Source organism: Equus quagga, chromosome 2 (genome assembly GCF_021613505.1).
Source record: "Equus quagga isolate Etosha38 chromosome 2, UCLA_HA_Equagga_1.0, whole genome shotgun sequence".
Classification (NCBI taxonomy): Eukaryota; Metazoa; Chordata; class Mammalia; order Perissodactyla; family Equidae; genus Equus; species Equus quagga.
This window is the reverse complement of record NC_060268.1, coordinates 1387240-1415080: the sequence shown is the minus strand read 5'-3', so window position 1 is coordinate 1415080 and position 27841 is coordinate 1387240. Positions and strand designations below refer to the sequence as shown.

The 27841-nt window shown below is 37.9% G+C and overlaps 2 protein-coding genes across 5 annotated transcripts in view; one reads left to right on the top strand and one right to left on the bottom strand.

The window, feature by feature from the left end:
- The window catches only part of ATL1 (atlastin GTPase 1), an 84390-nt gene extending 65948 nt beyond the window's left edge, over window positions 1-18442 (top strand). For 3 of the 4 annotated variants that reach the window (XM_046654765.1, XM_046654766.1, XM_046654769.1), the window contains exons 8-14: window positions 4779-4871; window positions 5998-6136; window positions 11155-11282; window positions 12366-12422; window positions 13253-13324; window positions 14449-14880; window positions 17994-18442. In XM_046654765.1, coding sequence (XP_046510721.1) covers window positions 4779-4871; window positions 5998-6136; window positions 11155-11282; window positions 12366-12422; window positions 13253-13324; window positions 14449-14880; window positions 17994-18104 — 1032 coding nt within the window. In that variant the 3' untranslated portion in view covers window positions 18105-18442. The remainder of the gene's footprint in view (window positions 1-4778; window positions 4872-5997; window positions 6137-11154; window positions 11283-12365; window positions 12423-13252; window positions 13325-14448; window positions 14881-17993) is intronic. The other variant, XM_046654767.1, reaches the window with a different exon arrangement.
- Window positions 18443-19689: 1247 nt separating this feature from the next.
- SAV1 (salvador family WW domain containing protein 1) overlaps window positions 19690-27841 on the bottom strand; it is a 25210-nt gene continuing 17058 nt past the window's right edge. The window contains exons 4-5 of the mRNA XM_046653298.1: window positions 27411-27554; window positions 19690-21106 (exon numbers count right to left, since the gene is read on the bottom strand). Of these exons, the coding sequence (XP_046509254.1) occupies window positions 20905-21106; window positions 27411-27554 (346 nt within the window). The 3' untranslated portion in view covers window positions 19690-20904. The remainder of the gene's footprint in view (window positions 21107-27410; window positions 27555-27841) is intronic.

Below are 27841 nucleotides of genomic sequence, written 5' to 3'. Positions count from 1 at the left end.
AAAGATTTGAATCCTCTTTGTGAGATAAAGGTGAAACTCAATTCTTCATGTTCCTTTTGGTAGAGATGTAATTATCAGTAAGCAGATCAATCCATACCAGTTTTGAAGTTAATCTGAAGATTGCTGGAAAATAACAGTAGAGGAAGCGTATAATAATGTAATATTATAAACCTTCTGTTTCTTCACAATTTCTCGTTCAAATTGGGCCTACATATGAAAAACTAGGAATTATTTTACTCTAGTTTCTTAATTATGTTTAAGGACCTTTTATTTCCATGATTTACGAATGTTCATCTACAGAATACATTCTTTGATAGTGATTTCAGCTACTTTGAAACACAACATCCTTGGTCAAATATCTGTGACGACTGTAACTGCCAAGTCATAGCAGAGAAATCCATGACTTCACTGAGAGAATGGGAAACTATTGTTTGTCTGCTTGGTCTGTAAATCAAAGGAAAAGGACAGCTGTCTGGGAAAGCCCCCTTACCCCGTGTTCTGTCCAGAGAGCAGTGTGGTCTGAGAGCTGCCTGAATTAGAATGAGTATTCCTCTGGCTGCATAGAATGAGGTCAGTGAGGAGACCAGGACTCTCCCACCGTCCTCATGGAGGTACAGAATTGTCCAGAGGACCTACATACCCAGAACAATTCATTGAGCAGTTGTTTTGTGCCAGACGCTGTGCTAAGTATGTTTCTTACATTATTCAAGTAAATGTTCATTATCTTTATATAAACAAGTAATGTTGTTACTCCTTTATTTTGTTTCTCTTTTTTAACTGATGAGGAAATACTGAGGCATAGAGTAGTTAAGAAACTTGTCCCTGGTCACATATGTCTGCGAGTTGCAGAGCTGGCCTTCAGCCTAGGCCTCAGGCTCAAGGCCCTCGTGCCTCACTACTATCCTATAGGGCCTCTCCTCCTCCTCCTATTCCTAGGCACGCATTGAGCTATATCTTCTGGTCTTTCATTTGAATATGCACATCCCATCTCACAGACTAAATTATAAATACCCTAAAAGCAGGAGCTCTGTAATTTACCTTTTTTAGTCTAGAGCACCTGCTTTTTATACAGCAGATTTTCTGTTAATGTCTGAGGCTGTCCCCGATTGGTTGGCTTCCAGTGGGCTGTTGATTGAAGTGAGTTGTTACTTAATCAGATGGGTTTAAAACAAGTTCTAGGGTTTACTTGCTACCTGCAACTGAAATTAGAATGGAAATTGACTGATTAAACAGATTAAGAACGAGTTTGGGTATTTACTAACTCCATGGCTCTAGAACAGTTAGTCTTTTCCTGGGAGCTTAGGAGTATTTTTACATATCTATGATGGATGTGCACATAAATTTAGCATTATATTTCAGCTAACATTATTTCGTACAAGCTTTTTATGCTGGCATGTATTGATGCATTCCACATATTTGTAATATTAATAACTATGTAATATTTTACCATATGAATATGCCATAATTTGTATTGCCGTTTCCAATTGTTGAGCATTTGGATTTTTTTTTTTCGATTTTTCATTATTGCTCGTAGTAATGCTATAACACTCCTTTTGAATAATTTCCTAAAGGATCTAGTCTCCAAAGGGAAGTTCACAAAGGTTATAATGTTTTTCATGATTAAAAAATTTTATGATCAGTTGTAGGATATGCACAGCATAGTCCATCATTTGCCCCAGTGCTTGACTGGATTTAATTCATTAAAAAAGGTATTTATGACTTCAAATATTTTTATCTGAACAAATTAGGATAGTTTATATTCTTGATTTCTGTCTCTACCTGTATGTGTGAACAGATCATTCAGCAGGGTGGAAAAACTTAAGGCTTTTGAAATAAGGACTGAGATTCATAGAATTCCATGCATGATAAATGGAAAGCATGCCAATTATCTTGGGAGGGGCTGGGGCCAGCGGGTGTGCTGTGGCTGGCTCATGCCAGCTCCTGAGAGCTAATTAGTAAATATTCAGGAATTATATTAGCTTGAAATCGGCCATGGTGGGCATATTTACACCACAGAAATGGTCAAATGCTACAAATCAAGGCACTTTGTTGTTGTGGGAGAGCCAGTTTAACAGCACATCGCTGGATGGGAGAGAAGCATTAGGCAGAGAAGCTGGGAACTTGACACTATAGAGAGATAGAGTGTAGATTGCTAATTTGAAAAAGTAAGACTTCGTATTTGATCCTGTTCTACACATGGTTCTCATTATGTCGACTTGGGAAGATGCCCAGTGAAAAAGACCAAGAAATGAGACTAAAACCTCCCAAGAAAAATGCCAGAGATAGCCAAATCCACATACTTGGTTTCATTTATCCTGGTTCATGAACCTCTGTTTTGCAAAAGTTGCATCCTAGCTAACCTCTGTTTTCAAAAGACGTGTTTTAGGTAGAAATGTTCTGAATACAAATTGTATTTATTTTGACAAAAATGAGCATCTGTTTAAAGATAGTGAACTATTTAAAGATAGTGGATATGGGTATTTTTGAATTGTCATTTTCACAAGACTCTCTCCTCTCCCCACAAGAATCCAAAAAACCAAAGAACAGAGGAGAGGCTTCACCTTAGTGAAACAAGAAATATCCATAATGCAGACTAAGATGTGTCCCTGTTTAAGGAAGGAGGATGTGAGCCCAGGATTTAAATCCAACAAGATTGGCTTTTGAGAATAAAGAGCACAAACTGTTATCGACATGTAAGAACGCAAAGAACATTGTCCCATGCACCATTGATGAGAAATCTACTGAAGAATGAGTTTCAGGCCACCAAAGAGGACCTAACTTCACAGAAGGAGGGAGAATCATATCCTGTGTGCCTCCGGATGAAAGAAGACTCTGCTTCCTGTAGTCTTGCCAGAGAAATAAACCCTGAGTCATATTAAGTCTCTGTATCCAGCTGCCAATCTGCAGGAAATCCAGTGGACAAAAGAACGTGTGAACTGCCCCATGAGTCAACAGGGTCCAGGCCAGGGGAAACCAGATCAGATTCCTAGGTTCTTCAACAGATCAGCTAAAAAGGATGGAAAAGCAAACTGTCGATAAAAAGAGAATGAAGAGACATAGCAACAGATTTTAATGGGCCAGGACTAAAAGATTCATTTAGAAACTCAGAAGATATAAATTGTTAGAAAGATCATTTAAAGATAGCTAATTTCGTAAAAATCATTCTGATTTTTTCTCAATTTCTTACATTTTTTCAGAAACTAAAATTTGAAGTATCTCTAACTTATAAAAACATGCCTTACTCAGCTCTCAGATCATAAACTTCATGTTTTATACTTCAGTTTGAGGCAGTGCAGCAGGGATGTTGAAGTAAGACCCAAGTTTTTACATGCTAGCTCTGCCATCTCTGGCCATGTGCCTTTGGACAGGTTACTTAGTGTCAAGGTAGGGGGGTGGGGTGTGGAGGTGAGTTTTATATATCTCTTCTGAAAAGAACAATTAATTGTAACCTGTCTCTTTGGGCTGTTGCAGGAATACATGGAATATCCTGTGTACAATTCCTGGTATTGTGGTTGGCTTACAATAAGCACTTAATAAATGAATGAAAGCTACCGTTACTTTGGTTTCAGTAGGTCTGAGGTGGGCTCCAAGAATTCTGTACTTTTCAAAGCCTCCCAAGTGATTCTAATGATTGTTCTAACCTGGGAAACACAGTCTCTGATAAAATCCTGGAATTGAACAAATACTCAGCTTCACGGACGGTTATCAGTGTGTTTCTTAGAATAGTAGAAAAACATGAAAACATCCAGGAGAGTGGCAGAATAAAGCACAGTCTGTCCAGGTGCTAAAATGTTGTGTGGCCATCAAGTCACCGTCAGATAGCTAATGTGGCACCAACTGTGCCAGGAGCTGTTCTGGAGGCATTACGTTTGTCATCTCATCTAGTGGTCCTGTGAGGCGGCTCCATTATCGTCCCTTTCTGACAGATGACTAGACTTCAAATGGACACGACTTTAAGCATAAGAAGGGGTGAAGCTGAAACATTTCTAAACTAGTAATAATAAAAAAATTTATAATAAAAAAATTTGGCCTTGTTAGAGGAAAGGCTGAATTCATTTTCTAACAGAAAATATTTCAAAATCGTCATAGGAAGAAGTGATCAAAACATTTACAGTCAAAAACTGTAGGAAAAAAGTATTACAAAAGTTTGTTAGTTATTTTTCTGGGCTTGTCTGTGTGTGTTTGTGATATTTGTCAGCTTTTTTGAATTTGTAATTTGTTATTTTTCTAATTCTAAATAAGTATTCACTTTCAAGCCCAGTTTGTATTCTTTTTCTCATTGAGCCCTCCCCCTTACTGACTGTCTTAGCTTTAGGCCCCACAAAACCTGGGCCCCCCCCCCCCCCCCCCGCGCTGCATCCCTTGGGTGCATAATGAGAGCCCCTGGAGAAGAGACTGGGGCAAATGTAAGAGAGGAAAAATATTTGAAGAGATGACAGAAGAAAACTTTCCTCAAATAAAGCATGAATCTTCATAAAAAGCTATGTGAACACTGCACCTCACCAAGAGATGAGACCCACAGATGTCCTCACACGGACCGAATGGCACTATGTAACTAACTAGAATTGGTTTCAAACTCAGTGGAAACAGGCAGGATGACCTCACACTGGAGGGGCTGCTCAGAAACGTTCAGAGGCTTTATTTTTGCTTTTTAATTCTGTGATGTGGTAAAGAACACTGTTCAAATGACAACGACATCATTTAGTTGGTTTCAATAAAAAGCAGAGGGAGGCAATTTAGAGTGCCCTTATCAATCCTTTCTTCTTATCATTTCTTAGAGTCTGATATTTCTTGTTCGAGACTGGAGTTTCCCATACGAATTTTCATATGGATCTGACGGTGGCTCCAAATTCTTGGAAAAACGCCTCAAGGTTTGTTACATATTTAGGTGCATGAAATTTCACCAATATTAGTAATCTAGAATTATTTTTGTTGAATGATTTGCTAACTAGATACTCAGTAGCCACAATCCCTTTTGACCCTCACAGTATCTCTATGAACAAACTGAGATTGATATTTACTAAAATGCTTTCAGAGTTACAATTTTAAATATTATCAGTAATTATGATACAGATAAAGAGTTCTTTTGTAGATATCTATAAAAGAATGATTTATCCCTAAAGATAAAACTTTTAATTTGAAGAATTAAATCAGTTCCAGACTGACAGTGCAAATATCTGGATTCATGTTTTAGTAGAGTAGTTTAAAGTCAATTTAACAGAAATGTCTAATTTTGAAATCCCCAAAGTCAGTCTTAGAACATTTGCTAGTAGTTCACAGAAAGCGAAAGTAGGAGACTTTCCATTTTCTTTGTCATGATAGTTCAATATTGAATAAATTGTTTACCGTGAACACATATCACAAAAATACCTACTGAGAAATCAGAAAAAAAATCAAGATTAAAAAAAGTTCTTTGATAATCAGGATCTCTGAGTGGACCTTTTCAGGCTTCTAGTCACTTTTAGGGTAGTTTGTCTGTACTATTAACTGTCAAATGCATGTGGGAAAAAAGGGGCAATTTAGCTCATAAATAAGCAGCAGGCTGTTCAGATGCCTTTCTAGAATTTAAATGTACACCTACCAGGTGACAAGGGGCTGTCTTGAGTCTTGTCTTGAGTCATTCCTGAAAAGAAAGTAGGAATATCTTATGACCTGCTCATGTCCCTGTGAGTACTTTGAATTAAAATTTGAATTTGTAGGAACTAGCTAGAGTAACACCCCACTAGTTTGTACTACAAAATGGGAAGGCCTATGTGAGTTCGTGTGAGAGTGGGCCTTTGGTAATTGCAATGGTAACGCCACATGTGTGCTGGGTACTGAGATACGGCTGGGTGGCACCTTCACTCAAGACTTTACCCTTCCTTCAGTGTCAGCCCTGTCGTGTCGTTTTTATCATTGTGGGACCAGACCGAGATAGCAAGTATAAGATGCTGCAGAGTTCTTTTGGAGTTCGATTAAAGTTGAAAGTAGTTTAAACTTCAGAATGATTTCCTGCAGGTCTCAGGGAACCAGCATGAAGAACTACAGAATGTTCGAAAGCACATCCATTCCTGTTTCACCAAAATTTCCTGTTTTCTGCTACCTCATCCTGGCTTAAAAGTGGCTACCAATCCAAACTTCGATGGAAAACTGAAAGGTTTGTCTGTCTTTTAATGAATATGTTTACATCACTTAGTCTGATTATAAAAATGTCATTTTATCCACTGGGCTTATGGCTGCTGCTTTAGTTCCTCCCCTGATGTGGGGCTGATGATTGGAAATTGTCAGGAGGTTGGGAATCCTGGGCCGGTGCTGCAGCGGCTCCTTGGAGAACTGTGGGGTTCTGTGGGTGCCACTGAACTGACGAGACAAGAGGCCAAGTCCTGCGGCCACCCGTGGCCGTGCCTCACCCTCACAGAGGCCCCTGCTCACTCTGTGCACTGAGTGATGCTCCTCAATATCTTCCTGTGTAGTTTTCCTTATTTACCTTAAAGGGAAAAAGTAGATGTCTCTGTTATTGGAATGTTGTGTTAAGTTATATAATTAGAGATTGAAAGAAATATTGCATAGTACTGAATTCAAGCTCTTTAGAACTGCTACTAAAGAATTTAATTATAAATTATTAAAAGCTTCACTAAAAGGAAATTGTCTTCTGGATGAGGACCAGTTTCTAAGAAAACAAAAAGCACTATTGTGTTTTTCAAACAGTATATACTCATAGTATGTGATTCTCTCTTAAACAGAGGCAGGGCTGACGTTTAAGGTTCCAAAGCCCCTCAACTTATTGAAAAAAGGGGCGGGGGGGTAGAGGTAGGGGTCTGGGAACCGAAGTTCATCTTCCTTGATAGACAGTCAGCAGGTTTTTAGATGTTGGCTCGTAGTTAACGACGTAACACAGGCGTTTCTGACTGTCACTGTGGGCCTGGTATTGAGTGCACACTGCCTTCAGACACTTGCTCCGTTTCCTGTGACCTCTCTGCATTGTACCAGGGCTGCTGAGACAGCGACATAATAAGCTTTTCTGCACAGCTGTTCTCAAAGGGCTTTAAAATGACTTTAAAAAAAAGACAGTATAACTTGTATCCAGTTTTATGGAACTAGTAGGTTTGTAAAGCAAACCTGTTTTTCCCTCTATCTCCATTGTGTTTACTCCCAGATACCTTATATTTAACTATGGCAGTTTAGTATCATGAATAGAGTCCCAAATTCCTCAATCATCAGCATTGTTTTTATGCATGTTTTAAATTATCTTACCTTTAAATAACAGGATAGCAGTAGGCACATATTAATGCATGGGTTCCAGGATCCTACAATTTCATCGTCACTTAGGAATTCCAAGCCACTAAGTGAGCACACAAGCCTTTTGATACAGTGCAATCACCCAATGCTTCAGTGTGTTTGAATAAATCACATAAAGAGAGGGCTCCCACAGGCCTTTCTTTCTTCCCTGGAGTTAGAGAGATGTAAACAGGCAGAGGAGGGGCAGGCCTTCATAGCCGTCCTTTACTGGGTCAAGAAAGTACTCTGCCTCGTTCCATTCCTGTAGCATATAACTACAGTTTTTTTTTGCTGAGGAAGCTTGGCCCTGAGTTAACATCTGTTGCTGATCTTCCTCTTTTTGCTTGAGGAAGGTTGGTGCTAAGCTAACATCTGTGCCAGTCTTCCTGTATTTTGTATGCGGGATGCCACCACAGCATGGCTTGATGAGCAGTGTGTAGGTCCACGCCCAGGATTCAAATCTGTGAACACTGGGCTGCTGGAAGCAGAGTGCACGAACTTAACCACTATGCCACCAGGCCAGCCCCTACAGTTCTTAAATTAACTCATACATTTTGCAATGAAAGAGCTCAAGAAGAGAGTTTAAGACAAATTGCACAGATGTAGAAGCTGACTTTTTTTTTTTTTTTTGAGGAAGATTAGCCCTGAGCTAACATCTGCTGCCAATCCTCCTCTTTTTGCTGAGGAAGACTGGCCCTGAGCTAACATCTGTGCCCATCTTCCTCTACTTTATATGTGGGACACCTGCCACAGCATGGCTTGCCAGGCAGTGCCATGTCTGCACCCGGGATCTGAACCGGCAAACCCCGGGCCCCTGAAGTGGAACATGCGAACTTAACCGCTGCGCCACCAGGCCAGCCCCTAGATACCGACTTTTTTAACAGATTTGTCTTCCATCAACTTTTACTTACATGTCTAAACAGATACTGACTCACACAGTTGGTTCACAGTTACCCATAAGTTAGGATTTACAGAGGAGTTAACTGGGAGAAAGAAAGGACAGCAGCTTCGGTTGAGTCAAAAGCCCCATTTTAAGGGGGGTTCAGAGGGCTGCTGCTGAATCCCTCTGCACACCGATGCAGTCTCCTTTGCCTCTGTGTTTCCTTGGGCAGCTTTGAAAGTCTGCTGTCTGCATTATTTTTCCCTTCCATCTTGAACCTTATAATTTGGTGTGATTTCTACCCAGGATGTCTTGTCTGCTGGCCATGCTACTCTCCGGGGCTGGCATCTGAGTGGTTGCCTCTGGGAAAAACGTCTCTGAAGAAACAGTTGTGCAAACATTGCTCTTGGATGATTGTTTCTCACATACTCTTTAACACACTTGTAGAAATAACTTTCTAGCTCGTTATCAATAGTAATAATTGTGATAATCACTATTTCTTCATGGTCCCTCACATTATTGAAAGATCTTATCTGTTTCCAGTGTTATTTAAAACTTTAATACTATGATTAAATTTGCCATTAGTTTAATAGCTTCCCACATGGGAAATCAAAGGATCGAAAGTGCTGAATCCCATTCATTCAAGCTACATTTAACCAGTTCTTACCAAGTGCCTACTGAATCCCCCCACCCCAGCATAGCAAATTCAGTCTGTTAGTGACAAGGAGTTCCCTTTGTATGAGGTGATTCCGTGTTAGAGAACTGCAGGAGGAGACCTGGTGACCACGTCGTACCTGAGGTATAGAAAGAAGCTCCAGTTAGACTTCAGAAAGCATAGCTACACACCAGTGCAAGGTGATTATTTTTAAAAGGGTGTTTCTAATGACTTGTCAGAGCAGGTGATCCTGGGAAAATATCTTCTTTGGTTAATTTTCACAGCAGCGCCTCATCGGTACATCTGCCCTGCAGAGTTCTTGTAAAGCACGACCATGTCCTCAGTTATTGTGACAGAAAACCACTTTTGCCAAGCTCCTGAATTCCTAGCAAAGTTTTCCTCTTGTGGCAAAAATTGTTTAAGAAATGATGAAAACAGAACGTCACCCGGAATGATCATCCACCCACGCGTATTTACGGAAGCCTGCAGTGGGCCAGAGCTGACTCCTGCACCTCTGCACGATGATCAGAACTCGTCTGCAAGTGCTCTGGGTCCTGTATTTACTGTGTTCAACTAATATTGTTAGCAAGAGCTCACCACTTGTGATGTTATGAATATAGTGTTCATATTTTCTGAATCCAGAATTGAAAAACCTGGCATTGGTCTCAAGTGAGAACAAAGTTAGACTACAGCTAACTTCAGAACACATCTTTAATCCAAATGTGTGCTTAGATGCTGGTTACTTTAATGATAATTCCCATACTTGCGGGTGCATTAGATACACAGGTCTATCTTATTCCACTCCAGTTTTATAAAGAAATTTGGTGGTGGGAGGTTAAGTACATGTTTTGCAAGTGATTTTAAAATGGTTCTATAAGGGGAAAGCTTTTTGTTTTATACAGAAATTTGGGAAAAATTAATGTATTCTAGATATATAGTAATATCCTACTAATGCTGAAAAAAGCATAAAATCATATAGCAAAAAAGAAACCTCTTAGCATCTGTGAACACAGATAGACGGCAGACAGCAACACGACCTAGAAGGGTGGTGACATAATGCAAACACCAGCATTGTGTCTCAGCGGGTCTCGGTAACTAAAAAGCAAACCATAATAATAAACACATTTGAATAAATCCACACATAATACAAAGCACAGTTATCAGTAAAAATTGTACAATGCAAAGAGAAAAATAAATTTGAATAATCTCCTATATAAGTACTCATAAAACATGGACACCAAACTTTCAAAACTGTACAGAATACGAAGCAAAATAAGTCTGAAGGATTTCCAACATCATACTCATACATGTCATAAAAGCAGCATGCAAGAGGAAAGAAACGTGAATTCTCACGTAAACTGGTATTACAGTGTATATTGGAGTTCTAATAACAAGCAGGGGCAATGCGAACACAGTCAAAAGGTTTGCATATTTATCCCTCAGACCTTGGAAATCACCGGTCACAAAGCCTGAAAACTCAGTGACTGCTGAAATCCAGAGTTTTGAAAACTATAGGCAGTTACTGTATTTACTTAGAGAGTGAGTTCCCAGACATGTCTTGCTTTTCACATGTATTATGTGCATTTTTCTATATGTTCTGAAATAATGATTTAGGAAATTATCACTGTGTTCAAAAGACTTCTCTGAAGATCTGTTTTGTGTGTTACTTTGCTAAATCTGTAATGTTAAGCTTGAACCTAATGCTACAAGGGTTATGTGGGTCATGTGTAATCCATTGCACCAAACATGATAGGTAAATAACTCAGACTACTGCTCATCTGCCAGCTCCAAGGCCAACATGGCCTTTTCTTGCCATGTTACTTTGTGTTGCTGTTTCACCACTAGAGGTGGCATCATTGTCACTCTCTGTCTTTTTGAACTTAAGTCCTAGATACCACACCTTACCCAGTTCTATACACTTTTCATAAGGTGGGCACACATAGAGCAATTTTTGGATACATCTTTTGGAGGGAATACATTGTATAAGCCAGAAATATCTCACCTTTTCCCCATTTATCAGTCTATATATGTATAAAACCACAGACAACTTACAGACAGCAGAATACAAGGTATGGTTATGTGAATGGGGTGTGAAATATTTGTATAACGTTTCACATCAACAAAGGTAGAAGACAAAGATATAATTGGATGGAGATAAGACAGACCGCTGGGCAGAAGTCTGGGCAAGGAGTACCATTCACCCTGAGAAATGTGGGTCTCAGGAGTTGTTTAGATGCTGGGAAGGTGAGTGATGGCTTTATCACTGGGGAAGAAATGGAGAAAATCAAAGGATGTTTTATTGTACGGCATGGAGGACTGGCTAGGATATTTAAAATAATGATGAATTTGCTTTTACTTGTAGAAATAGATGATGAATTCATCAAAAACTTGAAAATACTCATTCCTTGGCTACTTAGTCCTGAGAGCCTAGATATTAAAGAGATCAATGGGAACAAAATCACCTGCCGAGGTCTGGTGGAGTACTTCAAGGTATCACTCTCATTTCTAGAGCATTTGTGAGTACTTAGATTTGACATGCTTTGGAAGGCAGTTCCTACTTGATATCCCAAAATTGTAGGCTGTAATGTGGGAACAAAGGTGTGAGGAATCTATAAAAATGATAAAAATTATTAGACTCCTAAGAGGAGCTTGCTTTCTGAAATTATTTTTTGAGAAAACTCCTTTAGGTAACTGTACTGTCTCTTTTTATCTTGAGGGAAATATATCTTGAAATATGAATGTATCTAAGAGTTGGAAAAGTCTATTTTGGGGCGGGGAGGAGGCAGTGTTTCCTTACTCCGTAGTCCTCAGTTACCATTCTGAAGATTTTCCCAAAGGGGCTATACTTCGTCTTCCTACTGGAGAAGATTTGTCCACACTTCCTGCTCTCTGCACCAAGAGCATATGTGAAGTGGGATTATTTTAAGTTTGCATTTACCTGTTTACCTCAGACACCACTGAGTAGAACACTTGTTTTTATGAACCCATATATATAGTGGTGAATTTCAATTACCCATCTAATTTGTGGATTGATGCTCCAAGAACTAAAATATCAATTTTTAAAATTCATGTTTTGTCTTTCAAAATGCAGTCACATACCTCCTGTGTCATTCCTTAATCTCCATCACTCTCAGCAATAAAGACAGGTTATTTATCTGAAATTTGAATTCTTACTGTGCCTAACACTGTGGAGGAGCTTAGAATTCAGTAGGAGGCTTAGGACCCTTACACGAGTCTGCTCCATAGAGCCTGTGACATCAGCAGGAACAAATTCCCATGGGTAACTGAAAAAGAGGCATTACTCCCAGCAGAGGGATCTGGGGAAGCTTTAAAGGAGGTGGCAGTGAGGTAAGCCTTTAAGAAGAGTAGGATTGGCAAGTGATGTGTGAAAAGGGCATTTCAGGAAAAGGGAATTAAATAAAGGAAACCAAGAAAGATGGAATTCAAGTATAAGAAAGAGCTAATAGTTCCTGAAACTGTCAAGACCTTAGGCCGTAGAATACAATTGAACAGAATTAGAGAAATACTGAATGGAATTACTTGAACAGGAGTCTTTCTTTCTTTCTTTCTTAGGCTTATATAAAGATCTATCAAGGTGAAGAATTACCACATCCAAAATCCATGTTACAGGTATTTACTCATCAGGAGGCCTGACATTTTAAAACACACTGTCACTAAAGCTCAGCTCTCCTTAGCTTTATGCTGTGCTAAACTCAAGGTACACTCCAACCTGGCTGTCAGAAATGACCAAACAAAATAGCAGATGGGATGATTTATTGGAAGACTTTTTCTAATAACTCCCCATTTGTGTGTTCATCTCAATGAGCATTTATTTCACTTCATACTAAGGAGTTTTCATTCTCTTTGTGCTAAATTTGTTTACAGAACAGGCTCATACTGTGGTTTAGATTCACACACGTAACAAGAAATAGGAAAGCAGGTTCAGGTTTTAAATAAGTGGTCTGTACAAGTAAACACTTAAAAAAGGAGAAACTCACTTTTTCCTTACTTATTTTTAAAATTTCTTTAAGTTCTTAATGGTTCCTCTTTGTCGTCAGTGACACATTGTTCTATCAGCAACAGTCCTTAAACTTAAGCCCTATTTTTAGATATATTAGTGTATATAAAATATACTATATATTATTTCCCATGTGTTTGGATTTATAGATTTCTTTTCCCCACATTTGGTGAGAAGCTTACAAATATTTTTTAAGAGGAAAAAATCTTCCAAATGAAAATTCATTTTAGAACTATGGTTTATTGAGTAAACTTGTATGTGTTATGCATTTTGAAATTTTAATTTTACTAATTAAAAAAATGTAGTGGAAATATTTTCAACTCTTTCAAATTATTTGATAACTTGGATTCTTGCACATGATGTGCTCATAAGTGGGAACTGCCTTTAGAAGTTTAATAAATATGAATTCCATTTTACATCATATTTTGTGCTTTGTCCAAAGGCCACAGCAGAAGCTAACAATTTAGCAGCCGTGGCAACTGCCAAGGATACATACAACAAAAAAATGGAAGAGGTAAGATTTAAATAATATTTTAAGTGATGTTTAAATAAAACTAGCATTTCTTTCATGAGCTCATTCTTTTTTCTTCAAAGTTACACTGTGTACACATGCAAAGAGGTAGCTTTGACTTATTCTATTTATTGTATTCCTAAAATATTTTAAATATAAGGCAAGAAAACACTGTATGTACAGTTTTAAACATATTTTAAATGAGTTATCTCTATAATGTAGACACATTTTTTAATTCACTTTTTTTGGCCAGATCCTTCCACTATTTGTAAAATTTAGTAGCTAAAATAACATATGCTACCCTCTCCACTACACATCCCTACATTCCACAATTCTAGTATTTCTATCTTAAATATAAAAACCTGTTCAGAAAAGAAGAAATTAAACCTATTTAAATTAAACCAATATTGCTACATATTATATTTCCTTTTTGTTTTAACATGCTGAATTAGGATGCCTCTAATAATTATTGTGTACATCTACAAATGTGATAGGGGTCTTTTTCCCCCTGAAAATGTTATAAAATCAAAATTATATTAAAAATTGGTGGAGTCTTAGAATCAAGGGAAATATAGAATATGGAATGGTGTTTATGGCATAACTAAAGGGTAATTAGAATGAGAGTATCCTTTATACAGTTAGATCTCAACTTAAGTGAATGGTATGGGTAACTGAGATTTCCCTTGTAACTTGCGAAAAAATTAAAAATGTGGGCCAAGAACATTTAATATGTTTCCATTTAGTCTCCTGAAGAAAATACTGAATGGCCTCCATTCAAACAAAAATCAGTGAAACTGCCAAAGAAGATGTTTTTCACAATTTTGCTTGAGAGCTTTACAGCATTGCTCATTGTTTTAAATTAAACTTCATTAGTCAAAATTACTCCAGTGTATTTAGAATAAACTTCCTAGAGGAATGTGGATGGAAGTAGTTTATATAAATGACCAGTCCATTTGTACTGGAGTGTGATAGATATGGAGTGTGGGAAGATGTAGGTTGACAAAAACATCTCTGCAGGCTCCTTCTGGTTATTGTGTTCTAACAAATTCAACCAGCTAAGTGAAAAATGTTGATACATTGCTAATTTTACTCTGCATTGCTAAACAGTGCTTGTCTGTCTGATACAGATTTGTGGTGGTGACAAACCGTTTCTGGCCCCTAATGACCTGCAGACCAAACATCTGGAGCTGAAGGAAGAGTCTGTGAAGCTCTTCCGGGGGGTGAAGAAGATGGGCGGGGAGGAGTTCAGCCGGCGTTACCTGCAGCAGTTGGAGAGTGAGATAGATGAACTCTACATCCAGTACATCAAGCACAACGACAGCAAAAACATCTTCCATGCAGCGCGCACCCCAGCCACACTGTTTGTTGTCATCTTCATCACGTATGTGCTTGCCGGCGTGACTGGATTCATCGGTTTGGACATCATAGCTAGCCTGTGCAACATGATCATGGGGCTGACCCTCATCACCCTGTGTACCTGGGCATACATCCGGTACTCTGGAGAGTACCGGGAGCTGGGAGCCGTGATAGACCAGGTGGCTGCAGCCTTGTGGGACCAGGTAGGACACTTTTAGTGCTCTTCAACTCAGTGCAGCACACGTGTGAATGCCACCTCTGTGCCAGACACTAGGTTAGAGTTGGAAATACACAGATGAATGTGACGTGGGCCCCAGTATTAAAAGAATTTAGAATCTGTTAAGATGGCCAGATACAAACAACTAACTATAATACAACATATGAAGTCCTACACAACTGTTTTCAAGTTAACGTTTCAATACTTTTCAAAAATACACAGATTAGGCAGTGTTTTTACTTTTTCTCATCTTAAAAGTTAAAGCTGTTAAAAGAAGTGTGAGAAAACATGGTTTTTATTTAGCTGATTATGACTTGATTATGTGTTAACGTTACTTCATACTTAGAAACTATCATTTGACCAGCACTGGCTTTGTTAGGAACTGTCATAAGTCATCGTGTGACTGTCTCTTTTAGCATAAACTCCTAAAGGCAATAGCTGATGATTTCAGATTGTCTCTATTTGAACTAGACATTTACACCAGGCCATTGCATGAGTCCAGGTCAACCTCTGGATCAGCTGCTCATGGGTCAGTTATCTTTTATGGTCCAATTAACAACAACCTAAGGAGTCAGGGCAGACAGTTATAAACACACCTAGCACAATAATCAACTCACTATGTCATTCTGGAAGTGTCTTCAGTTACCTCATGAAAATTTAGGGGAATTCAGTGAAGCTAAAGTAGATTCTTCCTAAATTTCAGAGTTAAGACTTTTGAACGTTCCTGGTCTGCAGGTAGCAAGTGACAGCTACAGTTCTCCCAGTGTTACAAGTATACGATACTCTTTAAAACAGAATTGTAACTAATGGATGTACCTTGTGCCTTTGAAGAATTGAGTTGAGATAAATGGTAGCACTATGGGAAAAGAATGAATTAAAAACTGGAACCTCTGAGCCAGTGTCTCAGCCCCTCAACCTCGAAAGACTGAAGGGGGCAATTTGAGGTAAATCCCAAGGCCCTCCTAGAGCGTGATGCTGAAACCTGTGAGCAATATAGAACTGGGTTCTTAAAAAGAGTTACATGAAATATATAATCTAAACTGAAAAAACCTGCAGGAGTATTTGTTCTTAAACGCTCACAAATAAATACTGTAAACAAAGTTGAATATCTTAATGCTATTAATGAAGCTGGATATATACTTTTCTTTTCTCCCTTTTAAACTGCCTTTGCCACAGGGAAGTACAAATGAGGTAAGTTAAATTTTTAAATTGAGCTATATATTGGTAACATTATTTTTATTTTATAAACTAGACGTTGAAGGATGTCTCATCATAGATTAGAAAATCTGGTGACTACTGCTCCTATGCTCCTGTGTTCTTCTAGCATTAGTTTTAATTGTGAATTTTTAACGTGGTTTTAAAATAATTTTTATTCCAGACATCGTATGTGATTTGATCTGCATGTGAAACACAAGAATTGACTATCATAAATATTGTGAATATTTTATCTGTTTTCTGAATGTGTAGAAAATTTCAAAATTCTTAAGCTCCGACAATGCAGGTTCTGCTCTACTGGAGAGTGGAATGGGCAGTTATGAATCTTGAGGGAACTTAACTCCTGGAGAGTATTTAAACAGAGCTACACCCTTTAGAAGTTGTTTTCAACTTTAGCTTTTCAGTGACAGCACTTTACACAGGTTCCAGGCCAGTACACAGTGTAAGTTTCCTGGCATACCTCAGACCTGACCTGTAAATGGTGTTCATGTCTCCTACCAGCACATGCGCAAAACTCCATCTGAGGAAAGAATCTGAGCCTCCAGGAAGGAATCATTTGTTACATAAGAAAAATTATCTCTGTGGAGTCATTTAGGTTGTTATCTTTAGGAAGCAAAACTGATCTTGAACAACTACGAAGATAGCAGATAATTATGGTCTTTTCCTCAGTTTCTGCTGTTACATGTAACTAGATTATGTCCTCTAATCAAATACCAGTGATACATTTAATATTTACAAATCAGTAACAAATTATTTTATGTAAAATTCAGTAAAACAAATTCACCAAAAAAAGTAAAAACAAATTTCAACTTTGTAATTCAAACCTTAAGAAAAAAACGTAAGCTTTTACAAGAACAGGGATTAAATTGAATATGTTAGAATCAGAATATAATAGAACTGGAATACCATGTTGCACCAATATACATTCACAGAACTGAAAATGGTACTATTCAGACTTAACAGCCACACAGACTCAAAAAGATAAAAATTAACGAATTTCCTGAGCACTGACTACTAGGATATCCAGTTTTTATCCAGCTTTTAAAAATTTTCAGATTTTTTAGACTCCAAAATCAGATAAGTTAATCTTAACTGAGTGTTCATTATGTGAAAGTTAGAGGAGGGAATGAATCTGAGACACTAACTGAGGGTTGGGGTGAATAAAAATATTTATGGACACATATAAAAGTGTAAAAATTCCTATGATTCAAGCACTGTTAAATGGACACAAAGAACAATCACAGAGGTAGTTTAAATGAGGAAAGGCTTTCTGCTAATGTTTCTGAATAAGGTTTTGTAAGATATGAACTAATTAACAGAAACAAGGCAAGAGAACATGTTTAAGTGAGGGATCCCAGTGGGGTGGGGGAGGGGCAGCGTGTGTGCTTATCTGCATGACCATATCAGGAAATAATGGAGAATAAAAGCAGTCCCATTCTGAAAAACCTCTAAGGCAGCCCCGACAGCAGTGGTCTAGCCATGTATAAAAAAGCAGCCATTGGCAGTCAGAAGTTACGAGCTCCTGTACTTCCTCTAAAACTGCTAACAGTCAGAATGTGAGTTCTCAGCACAGCCCTGGGGCATGAGGTCAGGAAGCTCTGCTCCAGGAGGTGTGCAAAGGTGGAAGGAAATGCGATCTGAGAAGAAAGCATCTGCCACGAAGATCAGTCCACAGAAGTAATCACATACACCCACTGGAGAGTTGGAAAATACTTGAGCTCTAACACATTAGTTATTTAGGTCTTACATAGGTTAATAATATAAAGATTCCCAATTTAGCATGCTAAATTTTATATAGTACCATAAACTACTTATACTACAAAGGAAAAATTTTACATGTGTATTTAATAAAATGTTTTCTAATCTTGATTCTTGTACTTCTAGGCTTTATACAAGCTTTACAGTGCAGCAGCAACCCACAGACACCTGTATCATCAAGCTTTTCCTGCACCAAAGTCAGAATCTACTGAACAATCAGAAAAGAAGAAAATTTAACCCAAATTTTTAAAAATACAGGTGCATGACCAATTGCCAGTTAAATATTCAGTTTTTTGTCTCCATGCAAACATTCAAAGTGCTTCCATCAGAACCGAGTAAAATACCGAGCCTGCTGGAGCCTGCAGTGAGCCGGCGCTTTCACACCAGTGTGTCCTAAGCAGATGTGTAGATGCATGGTTATACCATTCGGTTAACATGTACAGTTCCCTGATTCTGTCTTCAGATATGCTGTTATAATTTAAAGTATTTGTCTATTTATGATGACAGTACATGTGTTCTGCTTGAATTTACTAAATTCTACTACTGGGTTATAATTAAACCGTGTAGTAATATTATTCCAAGTTTGGATATGCTCATTTAATTTCTACAGAAGAATTTTTTAATTACTTCACAGTCATCTGGTAGAGCACAGCATCATAACTCAGCAGGCTTGGTTCAGTCTATATTATCTTACATATACCATGAGCTCTTATTTTTAAAGACATTTAAGAGAGCTTTTCAGTTGCTTTATCAAAAACTATATATTGCTTCTTTTATATTATGATTTAATATAGAATATAAACCTCTTGATCAAAAATGCACAAAAATCACTTTGTATATGTAATTGAGTTTCACTGCATTGTATATTTTTTCATTTGGTACACAAAGAAATGTATTCTTCATAAGTTTATTCTTTTAACATGTGAACTATTAGTAAAGTTTACTTTGGTTCCTAAGATTAAAAACAAATGCATACTGAATTTGGAAATGTTTGGGAAGTGTTGATACAAAATGATGAAGCTTTATCTCTTCTTAAAATTCAAATGCATTTTCTTTAATGTTGACACTGTTACAAATTTAGTTTTTTTTTTTTTTTTTTTTGGAGAAGATTGGCCCTGAGCTAACACCCGTTGCCAATCTACCTCTTTTCGCTTGAGGAAGATTAGTCCTGAGCTAACATCTGTGCCAGTCTTCCTCTAATTTGTATGTGGGACACCACCACCAGACAGCTTGATAAGCAGTGTAGGTCTGCACCCAGGAACTGAACCTGTGAACCCAGGCCGCCAAAGCGGAGCATGCTGAACTTAACCACTATGTCACTTAGGTTTCCATTTTAAGAAACTTACGCTAATCCCTTTTAGGTACCTTCCAGTTCTTTTAAACCAGTGATTCTATATTGTATTTCTAACTACTAAAATCTTTGGTGGAATTCCATTGAGCACACCTTTTAGAGAGAAAAAAAGTGTGGTGGTAAAAAAAGTAATGCCTCTTCTCTGGAGCTCTAAAACAGGGTAATTTCTAACTTTCCTAGAAATGGCAAAGCCTTAATTAAATTAAACAGTAAAAGAAACTACGGGGTAACAGGAAAGAATGATTAAGACAGAAGACTGAGAGAGAGTTCCTAAGACACATAAGCTTCCATCTTAGAAAAGTCTGCTCACATGCCCTGCAAAATAGTTTTTCCCACTGACAAAATTCCACTAGCTTACTCTCAGTTTTCAATACCCCCACCCCCTTCATTGTATTGTTTTTGCCTGTGGGCCTTCTGAATGGAAAAATCAAATATTTATAGCATAATGTGTACAATATGGACTCAAACACATTTAGTTTCCACAAAAATATATTTAATAAGTTTGTTATATAAAATCAGACATTTAACATTTTCAACATTTTATCAATAATTCAAACTCACTGATAGCTAACTGGGAGTGCTTGTAGTTTGGAACATTACCTAAACTAAAAATATATTTACATATTTACAACACGTAGATAGAACTGAAAAGCTACTTTAATGTTGAAATTCACAGAATTCTAGAGATTTATAGGCTAGAAGTGCCATAAATTTGTCTACAAATGTACTGTGCTAATTATGAACAATGTCTTAATAACTATTAAACCAAAAGGACAAAAAAATGGGGGCGGAAATACTGGGTTTTAAAGTTCTGTGACAAACTCTTAGAAGACAAAAGATATGCAAAGTCAATTTAATGACCAAGATTTCTTATTGAATCCCTGATTGTCATTTTTGGCAGCTCAAGGCAGTCTGTCAGGACGGCAGCGTGCTCTGCTGTCGGGAACTGTACTGACTTATCAGAGCGATGGTCTGAGGCCGCACGGCAGAACGTCAGGGAGTGGCGCTGCCACATGGAGAGCCTGCTGCACACACCTCTCCCACGCAGGCCAAGGCCTATGCCTCCGTTTATTCCTGAAGGACTACAGGCCCTTCCTCCTTCCAGAACAAAAAAACACTTTCTCAACAGGTTTTAAGGGGGTTCTTTACATTTGGTGGGGAGGGGAACGCCATACATTACATCTAAAAATTTATCACAATAAAGGTCCCAAGTCCCCTTGAGTGTTTTGAACTACACATGAACTACACATGAAATATTTCAATCCTCCAACTCCAGACAGTACCCTCACTAAAGTAGGAACACTTTTTTATTTAAACGCTGCAGAGGTTCCCTCTGTGTGTGTGTGAAAGGAAGGTGCTGCGTCTGTGAGAATTTGCCAGGTGATCACTGTCCAGTTAGCGTCTGTTATGATGACATTTCCTGCTGCATTTGTCCCCATCGAGAATGTCCAAAGCAGTTTCCGAATATACAGTATTGAGAAGTGTTTGCCATCTTGACTCTTAAAATGACATTTTTTTGCTCAATAAAAGAATATTTTTAATAACAAAATACATGTAAAATTAGAATTTTATAATTTCCAAAAAGTAAGCTGCCTTTATTAACCAAAGTACTTGTTTGCAGTTTTTTATCTGTGAAAATATTTTAAAGCCCTTATAAAACTTAAATTTTATGTTTAAGAAATTAACTTAAAAATTCTTGCCATGTTGCTGGGCATACCACTGCTGTCTCTGCTTGCGGTTTTCCAGCTCTGTGAGAAGAGCCTGTCTGTAGGCTTCATACATTTTAACAATCTGTTCCAGTTCTTTCATAAAAAGCAACTTTAGCATTCCCTGGTAGGTATCCAGGTCAGCCAGCTGGAAGAGTTCCCACTTCAGAATGTGGTCATACCTGTTTTAAAACACAATCATACATATGTTCACAACAGATACATAAATATGTATTTATAGCAATAGACTAGTCTATTTTTATAAACATCAACTTTATTATAACTAAACAAACCATAAGCTTTAATTAAAAACTGAGTTATTAACTGCTATTTAGGTATTTTTTAGGGAGAGGAGAAAACTGCTGAGATTATTTCCTTTCAATTTAAGTTTAAAACTAGCCATTTCTTCTAATCTTAAGTATCAGTTATTCTAATACTAACACTAGACAACAATGAACACAGATTTCAAACCACATTCTATGCTATTCGTAAGTTCATCCAAAGTTACCTGTCAGGAACTTTAGAGCATACTGTGCCTGCAAACAACAACGTACAAAAATGGGCAAGGCCCTTTGTATCATTAGTGTTGATAGAGCTTTTTGAGGAATGCTGTTCACCACAGCAAACAAGGGACTGAACACAAAGAGGAATGAAGAGGAACCATCCTTCATGGGCTTAGTTTTCTTGAGGTTGCATATACAGTATTTAAAAAAAAAGAAAAACAGAAAAACTCAAGCAGAAAGGTAAGAATAAGTTCTTTTCAAAATGAGAGAATAAGTAGACTGTGCAAGACTGCACGATGTGGGGCAGGAGTCCTGTCAGACTGTGACAGGACCAGAGTGCAGAAAGCCCCTGGTCCTGCCACAGGCAGGAGATCACATACTGAGATGGAGTAGGCAAGAAACTACTGAAGCAGTAATTGATACTTTGAATCGAAAGAGACCCAAAGACAGCACTCTAATCCAATTTTCTCATTTTACAGGTGAAAAAACTGAAACCTAAAGAGGCTATGTATCTATTGCAAAATTGTTTAGTGACTAAAAGTTCAGAAAAGCAGAGAACCCCTGACCAAGATACTCCTGAGTAATGGTTTTGAATGTTAATACCTGCTAAGACTCGAGAGAGAACTTGAGGTAGAACAGAGCATAGAAGTTATACTTCTCAAGACAAATTGCAGAGCAGACCCGAAAGGAAGCTTCGAGTATAAATTCTAGTAATTGTATTCTTAGTAATCATTTACAACATTTCCTACACAATAGCCCTTCATTTGGTAATTCATTTAGCATCTTATTCCAAAAGGAACATCTACTATTTTTTTAAAAACGTGTTTTTTTTTTTGCTTGAGGAAGACTGTTGCTGAGCTAATACCTGTGCGAATATTCCTCTATTTTGTATGTGGCATGCCTCCACAGCATGGCAATGATGAACCATGGTTAGGTCTGTGCCCACGATCCGAACTGGCGAACCCCAGACTGTCAAAGCAGAGGATGCAAACTTAACTACTACACCAGGAGGCTGGCCCCCCAAAAAGTTTTTTTTTAAAAGGAAGAAATAAACAAATACTGAGCAGCCAGTATGAGCCACATACTGTCTCTGGCACAGTGACATCCATTTCTGTACAACTTGGGTATGTGGACCAGGAATACCAGGAGCACGACGTGCAAAACCACAAGGTAAACATATTTTGTTGCATCCCAATTTTACTCATTTACTTAATAAGTGCTGCAAATTTAGTAACAGATATACTTGGTAGAAAGCTTTCTGTTCTCTTTAGTGGGCAACTCCAACTACCTGCCAACGTAAACTGGAGAGATACTATAAGAAATACTCAAGGAGCCTCCATGAAGAAACAGTTGTAAAGTGTTTTGTAGAACCTCTGCCATTCATGTAGCTTAAGATTTTACTTATTTGTTTGAAATAAATTCATAATTCCTAACGAAAAAACTTAACCTTCAGAGTCTAAATTCCATAGCTAAGGGGCATTATAGCATAGTCTACTGACTCAAGATGCTTACGTTTATGCCAGTTGAACCATAAGAAAGTTAAAGTTCAGTTATGATCCCTGCATTTTCTAGCAAGGAAAAGGGGAGAAAAATAAACTGGTAAATATACTTGTTTTTAAGACATGAAATATTCTATATAGGCATTCAAGTTTAAAAAAAGAAAAAAAGCTTCAGACAATTTTCTGACTCCCCTATCACAGTATTTAGGAACAAGAGGATTATGGGGAGAAGCAACAAAATCAGAATGAATAAAGAAAATCCTTTGAGAAGAAGAAAAAGCCTTCTAAGGAAGAGCACAGATCAGAAAAGTATGCGATGTGCCAATTTCCATTCCAAATTCTTGCCCTGTGGTTTCTATAGTTACTTCTGTTCTGCCTGTAATACATCTCAATATGCCTGCTTTTTTTTTTTTTTTAAAGATTTTATTTTTTACCTTTTTCTTCCCAAAGCCCCCCAGTACATAGTTGTATATTCTTTGTTGTGGGTCCTTCTAGTTGTGGCATGTGGGACGCTGCCTCAGCGTGGTTTGATGAGCAGTGCCATGTCCGCGCCTAGGGTTCGAACCGACAAAACACTGGGCCGCCTGCAGCGGAGCGCGTGAACTCAACCACTCGGCCACGGGGCCAGCCCCTATGCCTGCTTTGTTATTAAAGAAAAGTATATAATTCCCATTCTTTCCTTCTTAACTAACCAAATAATCTGCTTCTCCAAGCTTAAATGTATTATACTCTAATTATACAGGTAAATCATTCAGAAAATAGGCTGTAAACCACTCCAGTAGCTATGTGTACAGCATCTTTGGCTCATAGAAAAAGGCAGCATCCTAGTCAGACACTACTTATAATATGTGCAAACAGCAACAATGCTATAAAAAGCCACGTTCCCACTCCAGTGGATGCTGCCTGCGGGAGCCAAAAGTGCTGCTATTCCCAGCTCCAGTATGATAATATAGGCTATGTCCCCTGTGTCCACCCTGTAAAAGTGTGCCCACTCTTCCTTTCCACCGACACCCAGAGCTAGGTCAGTAGCGACACTGCAGGATCATTAAGCCATACCAATAGAGTCTGTGTCACGATGCTGTTGGGGACTGGTGCTGGGGTGTGTGTGTGTAAGGAATAATGGAAAGTAAATATGTTTCTGACAGTCTTTTTCCTGGAAAAGATTAAATCTTACAATTTTATCCTACTATAGTTCAGCTTGATTACAGTTATCTCATGCAATAGGGACTTCTGTGAGCAGAGTTAGAAACATAACTTTACTAAAATTAATAAATAAAAACTTAGAACATAATCTGTTTCTAAGTCAAGTTCTGGAAGTATATTCAAAATTATTTTGGTAAGTTACTACTAGAGATAAAATTTAAAATTTTTAGGAAGTTAGAAGATCGTCAATTGTTTGCTAAACAAAAGAAGAAACAAGCTAGTTTTTTGGCTAAGGCCTTTTTGATGAGATAAGTAAGGGATTCTCCTTTATCAATGGCACCACTTGGCAAGCCATGCTGTGGTAGGCATCCCACATACAAAGTAGAGGAAGATGGGCACGGATGTTAGCTCAGGGCGAGTCTTTCTCAGCAAAAAGAGGAGGATTGGCAGCAGATGTTAGCTCAGGGCTAATCTTCCTCAAAAAATAAAAAATTAAATTAATTCATGGATAACAGCTTACCCTTTGTTGACAGAACAATGTTAACCATTTCCATCCTCTTTAGAGACAAAAATTTAGGATCAACTAAAAAGCCATGGGGTTCTAGATCTCTTGTTTAAGTTTTTAAGCAGTAAAGAAGCACTTGCTCTCTTTTATCAGTATTGCCCAATCTGGGAGAGTTCTGACGGATTTGAAAAAACTAAGTTGCTAGCTTCCTAAAGGTTTATAGCTGGCTCACAGAACCAGAGTTGAAAGGGACTATAATCTTTAAGAGTCTGTTTCTTTTTTGTAAGAAGCAAGGAATTCCATTTAAGTACTATCTTTTCCCCCCCAAAAGGAAGGCTTTTTAGTTACTTCCTTCTAACAATGACTAGAGTAGAAACAGAGTAGAAAGAATAACCCTCTTCAACCTCATCAACTCCCAGAAATAACAAAGGTTAACAGTTAGGCACATATTCTTCCAGACTTAGGGAAAATATAAATACATATACATATTATATATGACTTAGGATCAGCATATGAACTAAGGCTCTACACAGTAGTAGGTCAAGTGGTATCAAGAGTGAAGGAAGAGAGGGAAAAAAGGAAGGAAAGTCCATCTGCTGTCATTTCTTATCCTGTTCCTATACCATACAGACATTACCAGATAAGGAGCCTTCTGTACATTAGCCCAGACACCAAACCATGCTAAACTTCTAAATAAACAAATGTGTACCTAATTTCAAGTAAACTAAAACCAAACTTTTGACAAGCACTGTCTATACCCTGCAGAATGTCTATAATTAAAAGCTTTTTAAAAATTACATTGCCAGGGCTTAAATTTGCCTCAGGAGGAAAAAAAAAACACAACAACATGGGTGCTTTTAGAGTATAACCCTAAAAGATCATCTTGTCTCTCTTTATCAGGCCACAGATCAACAGCTGTGAATTTACAGACTGAAAAGAACAGAGGGAAGTAAGGGAATGTTTACGTTGGCCAAAATTTAATACATAATTCACAGCAAATGACCAATAACTTTATGAGAACGTTAAACTAGCTTAAATGAACAGAATCATGGTTAAATAATTAAGAGAAATATCCTTTAGGTAACCTACCAACTATTCAAATTAAAAGCCTGATAAGAACAAAAGGCTCTAAGCAAGAAAAAATAATTTTTAAAATCTCTAGGCTAAAGGCACCTGTACACACACACACACACACACACGTAAAGGGCTGGTAAATACATAATAAGATGGTAAAAATTTAGATCAGAGTTGGCTTAACCTCCTGGAAATTTTATTTCAATGATCATCCTTTAAAATTACAGAAAAGAGTTACTAATTCACAAAAAAAGTATATATGAAAGGTTTTACATTCCTTTTGAATATCAAAGATTTAATTATTTTATTTCAAATTCATTGTCTAATCATCCTAAACTCTCTAAAACTCTTCTTTGGGCTATTTTTATGCTCATAATTTTGGTTTCTGAAATATAAAAGGGAAATAAACAGTAACTGAATGTTACCTGATATAGTTGTTAAAAGTACATGTAAAATGGCTAGCAAAGTATCAGGAATTTAATAGCTGTATGATCTTAGCAGAGATAAAGACTGTTTTTTTTTCCACCTGTAAAATGGGTTTTGGGATGATTATATGAGATAACATACCTAAAAGTTGAGCACAGTAAGGTATGCAGGAAGCACTGGATAATCACTAAGTATTTTCTTTCAAACACCCCCTTTCCTCAAATCACAGCACTTTGTATATACCACTGTTACTAAAGCCTTATCAAGTTGGGTTATTGATCTGAGTACCTACTTCTCTTTTCCCAGAAGAGAGAAGCTCTTTGAGGCAAAGATTTCAATTACTTATGATTATATTCCAAGAACAGTGCTTACTATGGCACCCAATAATACCCTCAATGAGCCTGGCAAACTCATAGCAATCCTTAAAAACCAGCCCATGGATTTTCCTCTTCAGTGCAGCTTTCTATGTTCCACTCATGATAATACTAAGAAACCGTTAAAGAGCTTGTGCAAGGCAGCCACTGTGCCACGAGCTCTAAAATGCATGATCACTTTTAAGCCTCAGCACACTGAGTGAGGTAGATCAGATTATTATCCCCCGTGTTTCAGTAGAGGAAAAATGGTGAGATCTAAGTTTAGTAACTCGCCCGAGGTCATTCAGTGAATAGGAGATGGAGCCAGAAATCGCACTCAGTTTCCTTCCTGAGTGATCTTAATAACTATTCTCTATCTCTACCCCTAATAATTAGAATAATCATTTCTTAAGCTCTCTCAGAGTGCAAGGCACTGTGATAAACACTTCAGATGCATTATTTTACTGAATTCTTAATTACCTTAAAGTAGGTACTATCACTATCCCCAATTTATGGATGACAAACTAAGTTAAGCACCCCGCCCAGGGTTACACAGCTAAAAAGCATCAGTGAATTCAGATCCTCTTACCCTGGGACCTGCAGCCAGTACATGTGTTACTTCCTCACCCCATGTCCTGCTTTGTTTCACTCATGCACCTAGGACACACCTGGGTCCTTATGTTTACTGTGAGGCATTGCATCACTCATTTACAAGATGCTCTCCCCTGTGAGGATGTACACTTCCCACTGTATCCCTGCTGTAGCACAGATCTGCACACACACAAAGTGAAGATTCAATAAATGCTTGCAGACCTTATATTTCTAATCAATGATTTTCAAACTTTATAAGCTGCAATATTCTGTCTTCAAATAAAATATTACTTAGAAGCCATATATTATTAAGAGAAAAAATATGGTCCTGCGTGGGCTAAACAGCCCAGACTCATTTGGCCCTCCACTCAGCCCTCAACAAGTCCACTTACTTCACGGGGGCTCGAGCATAAACCTGAAGCCAGTCAGGAATTTCTGCAGTGTGATATGGATTTGCAGGTACCAGCAGGGACTGGTTTCTTTCAGTTTGCTGAGGCTGGTATGTGACAGGAGGTGGCTGATCATACCGAGGTACACTAGAAGAAAGAATCGACATTTGTTAGGATGAAGGCCCTAAATCTAAACAAGAAATTATACAGAACAAATAACATTTAAGTGTTTTTCAAGGTGCCTCTTGCCCAAACTGAATTCCTTCTACCACCTAAAAAACATAAAGGTCTGGCTTTTTTTTTTTTTTCTGCCATACTATAGATTACATAGCACACTGTAGATTATACACCACGCTATGGATTATATACCACACTATGGATCATGTACCACACTATGGATCATACGCCACACTATGGATCATACGCCACACTAT